General features: G+C 41.9%; 1 protein-coding gene across 1 annotated transcript; it reads left to right on the top strand.

The window, feature by feature from the left end:
* Nucleotides 1-243: 243 nt before the first annotated feature.
* LOC137915672 (non-homologous end joining factor IFFO1-like) lies at nt 244-6,852 on the top strand. The gene is made up of 9 exons (XM_068758821.1): nt 244-1,220; nt 2,536-2,596; nt 3,433-3,528; nt 3,917-4,057; nt 4,157-4,341; nt 4,415-4,541; nt 5,463-5,552; nt 6,041-6,171; nt 6,694-6,852. Exons 1-9 carry the CDS (start codon nt 244-246, stop codon nt 6,812-6,814), a joined length of 1,929 nt encoding a protein of 642 aa, XP_068614922.1. The 3' UTR covers nt 6,815-6,852.
* The last annotated feature ends 6,355 nt before the right edge of the window (nt 6,853-13,207 follow it).

Raw genomic sequence — 13,207 nt, 5'->3', positions numbered from 1 at the left:
CGGTCTCCTATTCACCCGCGGACAGTCTGGAATCGTTACTTCACGTTTTTGTTTTGGACGGTAACGGATCTACCAGCAGACCTTAAGGATAACATTGTTATTTATATGTATTTATATAATCAGGTAAATACTGTCGTTTTTGGCGCAGCCTTTTATTGATAAGCCTGCCGGTAACAGCCTCGTTTTTTTTTTTTATTAAATCTGTCATCGTCAGCTGTTGGGAGATCATTCACGTCCGTGTTCATGCCAGATCTGCAGCGCTTCAGTTTTCCATACCATAGCATGAATCCTTTGTTGGGGGCCAACGCGCATCTCCAGCAGCATCCGCAGCAGGGCCACGCTCCCGCACACCCGGACTCTCCCTCCGGCCTCCTGGCCGACGCCGTTTTCGGTGGACCGGACCCTGGTGCTTTTCTCCTGGGCGAGCAGCCCGGCCCGGGGCTCGATCAGCAGGGGCCCGACTTCACCGCGCCCTCCCAGACCTCACCTTACCTCCCTCGCAACTACAGCCACTACCAGCACCGCACCGTGCCGCACGCCCCCGCAGCCATGGCTCTCAGAAACGACCTGGGGTCCAACATCAGCGTCCTCAAAACGCTCAACCTGAGGTTCAGATGCTTTTTGGCCAAAGTGCACGAATTAGAGCGCAGAAATAAGATTCTAGAGAAGCAGCTGCAGCAGGCGCTGGATGCCAACAAAAGCTGCAAAGGCGCTTGCCACGAGGGCCGGGCGCTTACCCAGGAGGCGGGCGTGCAGACCGGGTTTGTTGGAGCCGTATCTTTCAGGCCCGGCTCGCTTCCTTTCCACAACACCAACAACTCGGCCAGGAGACCTACGACGCTGTTTCCACCGGCGGCTCTCTCACCTGCAGCATCAGAGAACTCAAGTTCAGGGCAAACGAGCACCCCTGGCAACCCAACCATCACCATCAGTCAGTCCTCTCCCTGCGTGGAGTCCCCGAGCTCCGCCTCCAGAACTGTCTCCAGCACCAGCTCGGGCCTCAGGGCCTCCACCAACCCCCATCCACGGTTCCTCCCAGGAACCATGTGGTCCTACAACCAAACCCGCAGAATCGGGATGGAGCGCCTGACCAGCCCGGGAGTGTCTTGGTCTCACCCCGATGGAGTCGGGGTCCAGATCGACACCATCACCCCTGAGATAAGAGCCCTTTACAATGTCCTGGGCAAAGTGAAGAGGGAGAGGGACGAATATAAACGCAGGTAAATGGAGTGAAAGTCATTTCTATCACTTGTAGTGGGTCTGCAGGGCACGTGTAGCTTTCTTTAGTGCCTCTAATGCTTTACTTAGGGTAAGCAGGGCAGTAAAGCAGCTGCAGACAGTCTGCCTCCAACACAAGTCAAAGTCAGCACAAAAGTTTCCATCATCCATCACCTCCAGCCCGATGCTGCGTCTGTGTCGGGTCTGGAGATTTAATAATGAAACGCCTGCTGTTGCCCCTATGAGTCATTATATGACCCTCCTGGAGCTGTTATCATTTCCCAAGGACAACTTTCCCCCTCCCGTTATCCCCGCCCATCGCTCCAGCCTCTTGCACACCCTTTTTTCCTCACATAAACCTAACACTGTCCCATGCACTGAATTCCTCCTCTTCCTCTCTCCTCTCTCACTGCGCCCTTCCTTCTACCCTACACTGCGTCTGCATTGCAGCATGAGCTGCAAGCTGTAACTGCTGGATGGGGGGGGCTTGGCTTGCAGAGAGAAGCACCTCCCTGCATTCTCTCACCTTCCTGATCAAACCAGCATCCCCCCCCCATACAACAGCTCCTACTGCATGACTCAGTTTCAGATTTAGTATTCCCTAAAGGGCTCAATGTGCTGCAGAGTTCTGCATTTCAAACACCGTTTAGGCTGCAGACTCTGCAGTGGATGGGTTTCCCCTTCTGCACATGTGTGGTTTGAAATGACAGAAACAGATTGCACAGAGCATTAAATCTCAGATTAATTGGCCAATCATCTGATCTGCAGATCGTACCGCACAAGTGACATTTACATTCACAAATAACCCACATATCTGTAAGCGATTAAGCAAATCACGTCACGTTTACAATTTGCATCCGGTTGATTCCTCCAATTTATATAAGTGCACAGAGCATAGCATAGTCCTGTCAATCTAATCAGCAGGGCTGAGGGCTTATTTGTTGCAGATGCATCAGTGCCAGTGAATATATGTATACTGCACAACTGTGATGTATTGTGTGGAGGATTTTATGTGGAGGTCAGCTGCACAAACTATTAATCTGGTTAGAATGACTTTCAAACTATTTTGGTCCCTTGAAGTAATCATGGGTCCAAATATACCTAAGCAGGTCAGGAGATACAAAAATAGACCATGTGCGTATACATCAGCCACAGTACATAGTCATATATATATATATATATGTGTGTGTGTGTGTGTGTATATAATATGTAGCCCGTAGTATAGGATTGAAGTCAAGGGCGGTTTTCTCTGGTTACATTAAAACATGGACTGAACAATTGCTTACTTCCTCTATTCCTATATTTGTGTTTTTCCAGGTGGGAGGACGAATACTCCCTGAGGATGGATCTGCAGCAGAAAATTGTGGACCTACAAGAAGTAAGATTGTGTAGGGTTGTGTGTGTAATGTTTACTTGACTATATTTTCAATGAAAAAGGAAACTGTTCAACACATAAACGGCCTGTGCTTCAGGCTGATTCAGTCACACTCACACAAACCGATGACATCATCAGAGAGAACACGGATGAAATAGATAATTGTGTCTCTTGTTTTTTTATTGCATTGCTATTATATAATGATTATTAGAACTCTGCTGTGTCATTTTGTCATCTCAATAATAACCAGTGTCTGCAGTTGAATCGCTTAGAAGTGTGATTTTTCCTCAAGTTGAACAGTTATAGTTTCAACTCAGAGTATGAGAGGACGATCTCGCTCTGCTGCTGCTGATCATTTCCTGTGTGCAGTTCGTTGATTTCCTGTGTGTGTGTGTGGCTGTATTAATCATAGGCTGCTTTCAGAGGCACATTTCAGACTCTGGATCAGTTAACTGGGGACATCTGGTCAAGTTAGTCGAGTTCCCAAACATTTTAGTTTGTGTTAAGTTACAGGAATTAAATGTAAGCAATTTCCTCACATCTGACCTTATTAAATGTATGTGGGTGTAGATGGGTGTGTGCACGTGCATACGTGCACTGTACATGTGGTCAGCTACCGTTGCCAGGAATCTTTATCCGCTTCCGTTTTGCACGCAGCGTCACCTCAACATCACCTGAGACTCAAAAGAGATCCGTGCCGTTTAAGGGCTCTTTGTGGCCTTTTATTGTGTCGCTTGCCTTTGGATGTGTAATATAACAGTAAATGAATTGTTAGTTTTTTTTCACATAGCACCAAAAAGCAGTTTATAATAAGTACAAATCTTTCTTTGTGTGTGCAGGACTTGCAGGAGAGTGAAAGCTGTCAGGACGAGCTGGCTCTCAGAGTTCAGCAGCTGAAGGCCGAGCTGGTTCTATTCAAAGGCCTCATGAGCAATGTGAGCACAGCTTGGCTTACACGGTCACATAACTAGTCACGCAGCACCGGCAATCGCGTGTCTCTGATTCTGCTCTCAAATGAAACTAAAAGGTTGCAATTATTTACCACTTATAAGAAATGCTGTTTAATTGATTCATTAGTTGAAGCTGATGACGCGAGAATGGTTTCTAGAACAGAACACCACAATCACATCGGTCAACAGTTTGGTACTTTATACAGCAGTAATAACATTTTAAATTTGGGTTGACATGTTTTTTTTTTATCCTCTAGGTCATTTTAAAACGTATCAAAAGTTGTTCTTACTTCTTATTACATTGTCATAAATAATTAGTAAGTATATAACTAAAGACACAGGTCTTATCTGGTTCCTTCCATCCTCGCTGCAGAACTTGTCAGAGTTGGACACCAAAATCCAGGAGAAAGCCATGAAGGTCGACATGGACATCTGCCGCAGGATCGATATCACGGCTCGTCTCTGTGACGTGGCTCAGCAGAGGAACTGTGAAGATGTGATCCAGATGTACCAGGTACCAGGAAGTCGCGGCCCTCTTCTCAGTGCTTGTATTTCCACGGCGATCCTTCCCGTCAAGGTTTGTGTTTAAAGCTGAACCTTTATGTCACTACAGGTTCCAAACAACCAATCAGCCCTAAACTGTCGGCGGAAACAAAATCATCTGCCCTTTAATGGTAGTGAGTGTGATGAACCAATCAGCACCTCTGAAAGTGATGGGGGCGTGGTCAAAGATGAAGAGCGCTGTGGTTCATCAGTCAATCACATTAACGAGGAGGTGCAGAGGATGCTGAGTCACTTGTAAGTGGTCTGAAGTTCGAGTGTGAGTATAATGTTCGTCTCTTACTGATTTCATTTTCATTTTTGCTTTAAGACGAGAGTGTGAGTTTGAGGATGACTGTGACAGCTTGGCTTGGGAGGAGACCGAGGAGACACTTCTTCTCTGGGAGGACTTCCCAGGATGCACTCTGCCCCCTGATCCCACCCATCCACCAGGAGAGGTGAGCTCTGGCTTTAAAGACCCAGACCTAATGCTACAAAACACAGGTAACACTTTGTCAACACTGTCAAGGTCACATGGCTCAGATTCTATGAACACCACCGACTGTATGGAGACGTGTTGGTTCATTCGTCAGTGTGTTGAGGTCAAAGTGATGCTATTTATTTTAGCCTGATTAAAATCCAAGTTGAGTGACGTTGTCATGGAGACAGCACTGTAGTGAAGTATTTTCATATTATTCCAGTGTTACTGACGATGACATTGTGGAGGTCTGCTACCTTTTGAGTTCTATTTACCGTAATTATAGGTGTATCACTACCAGTGTGTATAAATTCAGTCTTAATCCAAATATAAAAGGAAAAAAGACATTTTATTCTGCGATCTCATACATACTTGGCCATTGTGTTTGTTTTTCTGTTAATATTATCATCCATTCATCCCTGAAATCCAGACCGTCTCTTCCAGTCTGTGTTTCTCTTGGAGGATGATGATGACAAAGCAGAATTTGTCTTGTGTGATCATTTTCCACTTGTCATCCTTTAGACAGCTGCATGCGTTCTGATATTTTTAGTTCAGATTTCAAGGGAGCTCATTAAGTTCTGACGTCACGACATGCCGATGAATCCAATGACCTTCAGCCGGACTGTGGCAGGGCCATTTCAGGACTAAACACACACACACACTCATTCAGACAGATCACCGGCTGTGTGGTGCCTGCACAGGCTGCTGTCCTGCTGAGAGGGAGCTGCATTAGTCGTGCAATTTGAGTTGATGGGACTATAAAGCCTCTTGTGATCTAATAGTGATGTAACTTCACTTAGTGATGATTGTGTTCTTATTAGCCCACAGACACACATTCTGTTTACTGCAAAATGGCACAGTTTATTACATGCACTCTGCTACCCCACTCTCTCTCTACCAGGAGGATTGTCTGGAAAAGGTGATTAATGACACTGAATGTCTTTTCAAGTCCCGAGAGAAGGAATACCAAGAGACAATTGACCAGATTGAGGTCAGACATATGCTCCATATCTTTAAATTAAACATCAGTTTAATATTTCTTCTGTTCTTGGTGCTTGTTTGTCTTTCATTTTACGTTGTATTTACTAAATTCCTTTGCTCTGTGCTTTGCTTTTTTTGTGTCTCGCCTAATGTTTCCACATTGCTTCACAAAGTCCACGAAAGATGATTTATATGATGTCTGAGCATTAAGCATTACACAGTCTTGTTTACTTGCACATCTTTCAATATTGCAACAAGTTACTTTGATGAATTACTAAATCAAAGGTCAAAAACCTCCTTTGTTAGATTTCGTTGTGTTGAGAACGTTCTCGTAATCTGCCATTCGTCTCTGGAAACGAGTCTTTACTTCGACCGAATGAAGGCTCAGCCAGTGACCTGCTCTGTGGTGGATTCAGCACATAGTTGTGCAGAAGTGAAGTGCATTTTATGTCAAACACACAAGCGGGTTCTGACTGACTTTAAGCTTCCTGACTCCAGATGGACCTGGCCACAGCGAAGAGTGACATGAACCGACATCTGCATGAGTACATGGAGATGTGCTCCATGAAGAGAGGCCTAGATGTTCAAATGGAGACCTGCAGGAGACTCATCACACAGAGTGGAGACAGGTGACACACACACTCACGCTGGACACCAGTCTGCTTTAACGTCCGTTTGTTTTTCTTTTGGCTTTATTTTACACATCTTTTAGTATCTAAGGCTGCCACTGTTCATTTAAACCCCGCCCTCGCGAGTAGGATACAATCGTTTAATAAATAGCATCCAACATAATCTAATCTAGTTATGTACGTCTTATTAATGTACGAGATGTAACAATTAGAACTTCCTGTTTCATGTTGGTTGATCTCTGCTCAGGACTGGAAAATGTTTCCCAAACTGTACGTCTACATGTTCATCTCACCTGCTGTGTACCAAATAAAAAATAATAATTCAGCAAACAGCAAATACCAGCTAAACACTGTCTGTCTGTTTTTTTTTACCAATTTAAATACAGAATTCTCGGAACCATCCAAAGAAATTCTGATATACTCTCATAAAAAATATTCTTTCATTCTTTCATTTTCCCAGCAATACTTAATACAGCGAAAGCTGCATTATTTAGCATGTTGTGTGCTTTCTGTTTGTGACAGCGGCGCTGCAGCACCTGCATCCTCTGAGGACGCTGAGCAGAGAGCGGTCGACAGAACCTCAGCATCTCCACCTCCAACACTGCCACGCGTCGGCAGTAATGGGGGGGCCACAGCCATGTGACCTCCAATGCATCCTGCTACACAACGCCAATGCGGTGCGCGCCTGTAACTATAGCAACACCATGTTTACGCTTCATCCTCTTCAGTTACTGGGTCTCACGCGTTCTTGTTCCTGCTGTCAACATAAATTAGCTTTGGTTGGGACGCCATCATTACGGCTACCCTGCAGGGGGGGGGGGGCTTGCTGTAGCTTGGCCCCGTAAAATGTTCTTGTAATAATTCGGATCAATGCAGATTCTGGGTTCATTCTAAGTAGACAGGCTTGTGTCCTTGTGCGTTGTACTATAGGGCTGTGATTTACAAGAAGCCATGACGGGACTTACCGGTACTCACACATCATTCTTTAAATCTACATAATGAGAAAAATCTGGATGACTTAACTTCTTCTAATCAACATATAAACCATCAACAAACTTCAAACAGCAGGGCCCTTTGAGTCGTGCGACATGCTTTTCTGGAAATAATTGAGTGTGTTTCTGGATTTGACTTTGAGACATTAATCTTATGACTAAGAGGATGCCATGATTCAGCATTTTACTGCCTCACAGCTGCAGATTCTGGGCTCACTTGGAGTCATAAATAAATCAATAACACACGGCCCTCTCAGACAGACGGTTTCAGGCCAGAGTAGGTGCCAACCAGGGCTGTACCGTTTTGAGCTTTTTACAATTCCAAGCAAACATGCCGTACTCTCCCATCAAATTTCATGAAGATCCATTCATAAGTTTTTGTTAATTCATCTGAAAGACAAACAAACACGCAGCTAATACTTCATGATAACTTAAAAAGGGAATTATACCAGGAACAGATTATTACATTTTGGTGATGATCAAGAAGAGATCTTGGATTCTGAATCACTTTGAAATTTTCATTAGCATTGCAGTCAATGGCGCTTCAAATCTTGTTCATCAATAGCTCGGTTGATTATTGACTGGTGTTTATGGAATTTGACACAGTCATGTAGGGTGAGAACGTCTATCACCACTGAATTTCATCCAGATCGGATCCAGAATGACCTTGGGAAACAATATTTAATTTTAAGTTTGAAAACCACATTTATGGATTCAAAAATCATTTAAAAAATACACATCAACTCCAATTCACTTTTACTTTTCATGGTTGGTGTATAAAGATACCAAGAGCAATCTAGAACCTTTTGGTGATGATGCATATCACCATGTGGACGGTGTAAATCTAATTACGAGGGGAATGAGCTGCGCTCTGAGTGCTTTTCTAGTTCTACATACCGGTACAATATATTATCTTGTATAATCTTAAATGTGGGTGACTTTTGTTTGGACCACAACAGCCCTGGCACTAAAATGAACTTCAAATGGTAGTGAAGAAGAGACAGAAGCATTTTAAATACAATTATATTTACAATATTTCATAAGAAAAACACAATGCATTGAATATTGCAGGTATCCCTGTGTGAGGTGTGTACTGTATTGCATATTGTTGGTGCTTTGCACTTGAAGCTAATCTGGAGTCGGTGTAGGGCTTTTCTTTTCTGACTTTGAGAAGAAGGTACCGTACAAACAGCAAATCACTGTTAGGATCATAAAAGAAAAAGAAAAGACCGGCTGTGAAATAATGTCAGTTAGCCATTGAGTGCCAAAATAAAGCGGTAAGATTGATGGATCACCAGGAAGTTCTTGGAATAAAGGAATTACTAAAAATGGCTGCCGAAGCAGTTCCACCGAGGTGCTTGATGTAAATAACTAAACCTATTTTTGAGCCTGTAAACTTTTGCACATGGAAAGAAAGAGCAATGCGAAGACGTCTGTGAAACAATCAGCACTGATACTAACACATGCTGGAAATAGACATTTATTTCTCCCATTAATACTTCATATTCTACATGTTGGTGGTGCACCAGAGTAATAAATTGACAAAGACCTCATTTTTATTTGTTTTTTGTGAATATTTAACCGTCATCCTCTAACTCTTTCTGCTGTAAACCGTCACTGTCAGGGGAACACCCCGTCATAATTATCAGGCACTGGCTACTGAATATGGCTGTTGTGTCTTGTGCGTGGTTGAACTAGGTGAAATCTATTGCATTGTATTTCTCCCGCTTTTACTAAAATCTCACATTTCAAACCGTTCTTTTAACAATAGACAGGAAGTTACATTTGCTTGTTGAGCCCATACGCTTGTGTATATGTCACTCTAATAGAAAAAAGACGTTTTCCTTTTGTATTGATTTGTTTTTAGACACTGAGTGTGAGTCTTTATGTTTGCATGTGACTGCGTGTGGAAGTGTGTGTGTGTTTTGGCGCAGAAATATTTCTATTAGAATAATTGTCTCTGAGTTGAACTGTACAAGAACAAATATAGCAACAGAGCTGTCCTTTGACCAAAAAAAGTAAAATAATGTAAATAGTTTAAATAAATGAAAAGTTCTTTTTTTCCGTTATCAGTGTACGGGCTTGCAAAAATAAAGGCAGGTTTGAAAACAATTAAGGTAAAAGAAATACTGAATTGAAATGCTTTGGTTGGATGATAATGTACAACAAACTTTGATAATGTATGTGTAAAGAAATATAGCTTTGAATATTATAAGACTGCCGATCAAGAATGCCCACAGTCACACACACCTGACAGGATTACCTGTACAGACTCTTGTGTGTTTGACTGAAAACTTTACCTGCTCTACTCTTGCTGCTGTAACTTGGAATTTCCCCTTGCAGGACTAATAAAGGAACATCCCATCTTATTAGTTCTGAATTTGCATTATGATACAATGATGATCTGGTTGCGCTATGAAGCTTTACAGTGTTTCCATTGAAAGGCTAAATAGCGCACCAATGGTTGTTCTTATGTTACTTTCATGTCTTTTTTAGAAGAGAAAGCCTTGTCTCAAATATTTTGTTTATAATCTGTGCCTCATCACATTCTGTTTAGAATCCCGACTGAGTGTTTCGGATGTGTGACTGATGCAGCTTTAAATATCAAGAGTGAGGCTAATGAAGCTTGACTGCAGAGCAACAGTTTGTAATGTGTCGAGAGAGACTGAAAGAATAAAAGTTTGCGCCGAAGCAACAAGACAATGCGTGATTACTTTGCTTTTTTCTGTCTGCCAACTTTGAAAAGCTGGTAAAACTATGCAGCATCATATTAATGTGGTAAAGATGGAGCTCATGCTGCGTTATACATGTATTTCCTCTCGACATGCAGCTGTAGTTTTCACCTAGAAGCTATGTTTTCTTACAGATTACAGCTTTCTCACATATCTGAAGTGTTTGTTTACGGTTTCACTTGTAGAAGGAAATTTATAGTCATGGCTGAGCTGTTTCACTGAAGAGACATTTCACTGAAATACCAGCTTAAACACTGTATTTCTCCGTAATTTATACCAAATTTAAATATAGAATTGTAGGAACTCATGGAAATGACTACGGTACTCCACTCTCTAAGTTTTCCAGCAATACGTAAAAAAATATTTGACTGAACTATCAAATTATATTCAGGAGCTATAACCTTGATATGTTATATATAATACAGCTTTTATACAGATATCCCCTCTACATGGCTATGTACCAGCATTTCCTTTTTTTTTTAAGAGTGCACCATGTTCCATTATACCTGGAATATCTGATAAAATGTCCTCAAATATTGATGTTTTTACATTTTTTTACAGAACTGTTAACAGTCACCATCTAAGACATGCACCTCCATCAACATGACCTACCCCATTATGTTGTTTTTGCTGTAAATGAACATTTCTTTGATTCATTATTTGCCACTTCTCACTTTTTGTCTTGAAAGTAGTGAGTAATACGGTAAGTAAAAACAAAAGTGGTAAATAATGAGACATTGGTGCAGAAATGTTAGTCACGGTGTGAGAGCGTGTAAACGGTGTAAATCCTCGCACGAACTTTCACAAACGGGACAGAAGCAGGCTGGCAGAGCTGAGTGGGCGTGGAAGACAGGAAGATAGGAGGATGTAATCAGGTAAGGAAACAGTGACACAGAGGATGGGTAGAGTGAGTGAGAAGACGGAGGGAACAAAAGAAGCACCTTGAGAAAATATACAGCAAAAGACAGAAGGAAACAGGTACAAATGATCATTTTTCTGCTCAACTACAGAATTTTAATGTTGCACTTATCTAATGAGAATTTTAATTTTACAGACCGCTTCCTTTTTTTTCTCAGTCAACCATTTGATATCTGCTGCTGATATAAATGTTTTTTTCATAGGATGGGACGTGTGCAATATTTTGTGATTGTCTTGATGTTATCTACACAGGCGGTGCTTACTTATCCAATGGTAACAATCCCTTCTCTTCAGTTTTAACAATATGGGTAATTTAAGAAGTTATTCGGGTGTTGTATAGTGCTATTGTGTAATGGTATTTGTATGTGTGAACAGACAGAGCTGACTCAGTATCACCCCACGAGTGACAGAGAGTGTAAAATGTGTCCTGCAGGTAAGAAAACTCTCCTCTATGGTAAGAGATTATTCATGTTTTTTTCTTCTTCATTTGTTTATAAATTTTAATCTCATTAATTGATAAAAACCTGTATGACATGTAGAAAGATGCACTGAGGCATGCAATTGTCAGTTTTTATTGCACGTCTCTCTAACCTGATCAAAAAGGAGAAGAAAGAAAATATGCACAATGTACAGGAAATTATGCTAAATAGCCACATCCGCCTTCAAATATAAATGTTGGGTGAGTAGACGCAGCCTCTCAGGTAGCGGTTTTGGTTTGTCTCTTGTTGCTGTTCAATCAGGTCAGTTTCAGAAGTCGTGCACAGAGTGCAAACCCTGCCCTGACGGAAGTTACACGACTCAGCTGAACCGAGAAGAAAGGTGCCACCGTTGCTCCGGAGACTGCAGACCAGGTAATAAGTGTCACAGGACACTGATGATAGCAGAGGTGTGTTTCTTTAAAATATAATTCAAAAAATAATTACCTTTGTATTCATAAAAAATAATCCTTCTTTTGTAATGTTCAAAGCTCGTAAAAAATTCTGTCTGTCTTCCACTGCCTCAGATTTTAATCTGAAGGTGGTTCAGGGCTGCACCAGTACATCCAATGTGAAGTGCATCTGTGAGGCTGGCTTCAGATGCACTGACATGGCCTCATACTCAGCAAACTGCAGATACTGTGAGAAGATCAAGGAAACGACCACATCTGGTAAATGTCAACTTACAGTTCTGTCAGATGTAGCAGGCCTCCACCAGCAGGGGGCATCATGATAAACAGGAAGTGCAAGTTGACAAGTTGACAAGTTTTTTTTTTACTGAGTGTAAAAGGCTGATAAACACATTAAGACATTTGAACAGATTTGACTTGACACAGTGGCTCGGTAGTAGTAGTGTTCATACGGTAGACATTTCCATACCTTGACAGGTATGTCATCCGGGCCAACTGCCTTCCTAGTCTTTTCATCCTCTTCATTGCCTTTCTAACTTCACCTTCGCAAATCTTTGGCACTTCCTGGTCCACAAAAGGTGTTTCTACAGGTGTAACCTTTTTCTTTCTCTCTCATTGTCCTCATTCATTAATTCCTCAAAATACTTCTTCCATCTACCTAACATACTACTGGCCTCTGTCAGCACCTTCCCATCTCTATCCTTAATCACTCTGACATACCGGACATCCTTCCCGTCTCTCTCTCTGTCTGGCCAGCTTGTACAGATCCTTCTCTCCCTCTTTACTATCTAACCTGGCATACAGTTCATCATATGCCCGCTGTTTTACCACCTTTACCTTTGCCTTGCGTCTCATCTCCCTGTACTCTTGTGTACTCTCTTCGACCTGTCGGCAGCACGATGTGTGTAAATATAATAAACCACAGACCTGTTTGACCTCAACCTTTATATATATATACACATCATTGACGTGCTTTGGAATAAATTGCTATGTAACAAATCTTACATTTAAACTTCATTATTAATGGAATTATTTTTATGCTTTTTTAAATGTGTATTTCTAAAATATTTTACTTTCTTCATTTTAGATACCTGTACCTTTAGCTGGTCCTATTGCCACGAGGTGTCAGTGAGATTTAGTTTCGAGTTTTAAAAATCTGAAACCATATTTGTGATGTTTTCCTCCTCCAGAGGCGGCAGCAATAATCTCAGGCAAAGATAAACACACGCCTTCCTCCGCTTCCCCAGAACATAACAGGATTTCTGCAAAACCCTGCCAGCTTCCTAAGTGAGTCCTGGATTTCCCTTCATCCAGTGTATTATAAATGACTCTAGAGTCACGCTGTGCTTAGAGTCTAGATGACTTATACTTGTACTCATGTAACACTGAGATTATTGTGGTATACATTAAATGTAAGCTGTCTTCATTTATAAGGTTGCATATTTGAGAACATTAAAATATTTAATTAGCTGCTCTTTCCTCACACAGCTGTGGCTCCCAGTCAGTCC

The sequence above is a fragment of the Brachionichthys hirsutus genome, chromosome 3 (assembly GCF_040956055.1).
Source record: "Brachionichthys hirsutus isolate HB-005 chromosome 3, CSIRO-AGI_Bhir_v1, whole genome shotgun sequence".
In the NCBI taxonomy this organism is placed as follows: Eukaryota; Metazoa; Chordata; class Actinopteri; order Lophiiformes; family Brachionichthyidae; genus Brachionichthys; species Brachionichthys hirsutus.
This window is presented reverse-complemented; position numbering and strand designations above follow the sequence as displayed.

Bases quoted from the DNA above. Each gene is read 5' to 3' on its own strand.
- LOC137915672 (XM_068758821.1), top strand. From the start codon at position 244: ATGCCAGATCTGCAGCGCTTCAGTTTTCCATACCATAGCATGAATCCT. The intron at 2,597-3,432 runs GTAAGATTGTGT...TTGTGTGTGCAG, and splicing joins AAATTGTGGACCTACAAGAA to GACTTGCAGGAGAGTGAAAG. The intron at 4,542-5,462 runs GTGAGCTCTGGC...TCTCTCTACCAG, and splicing joins CCACCCATCCACCAGGAGAG to GAGGATTGTCTGGAAAAGGT.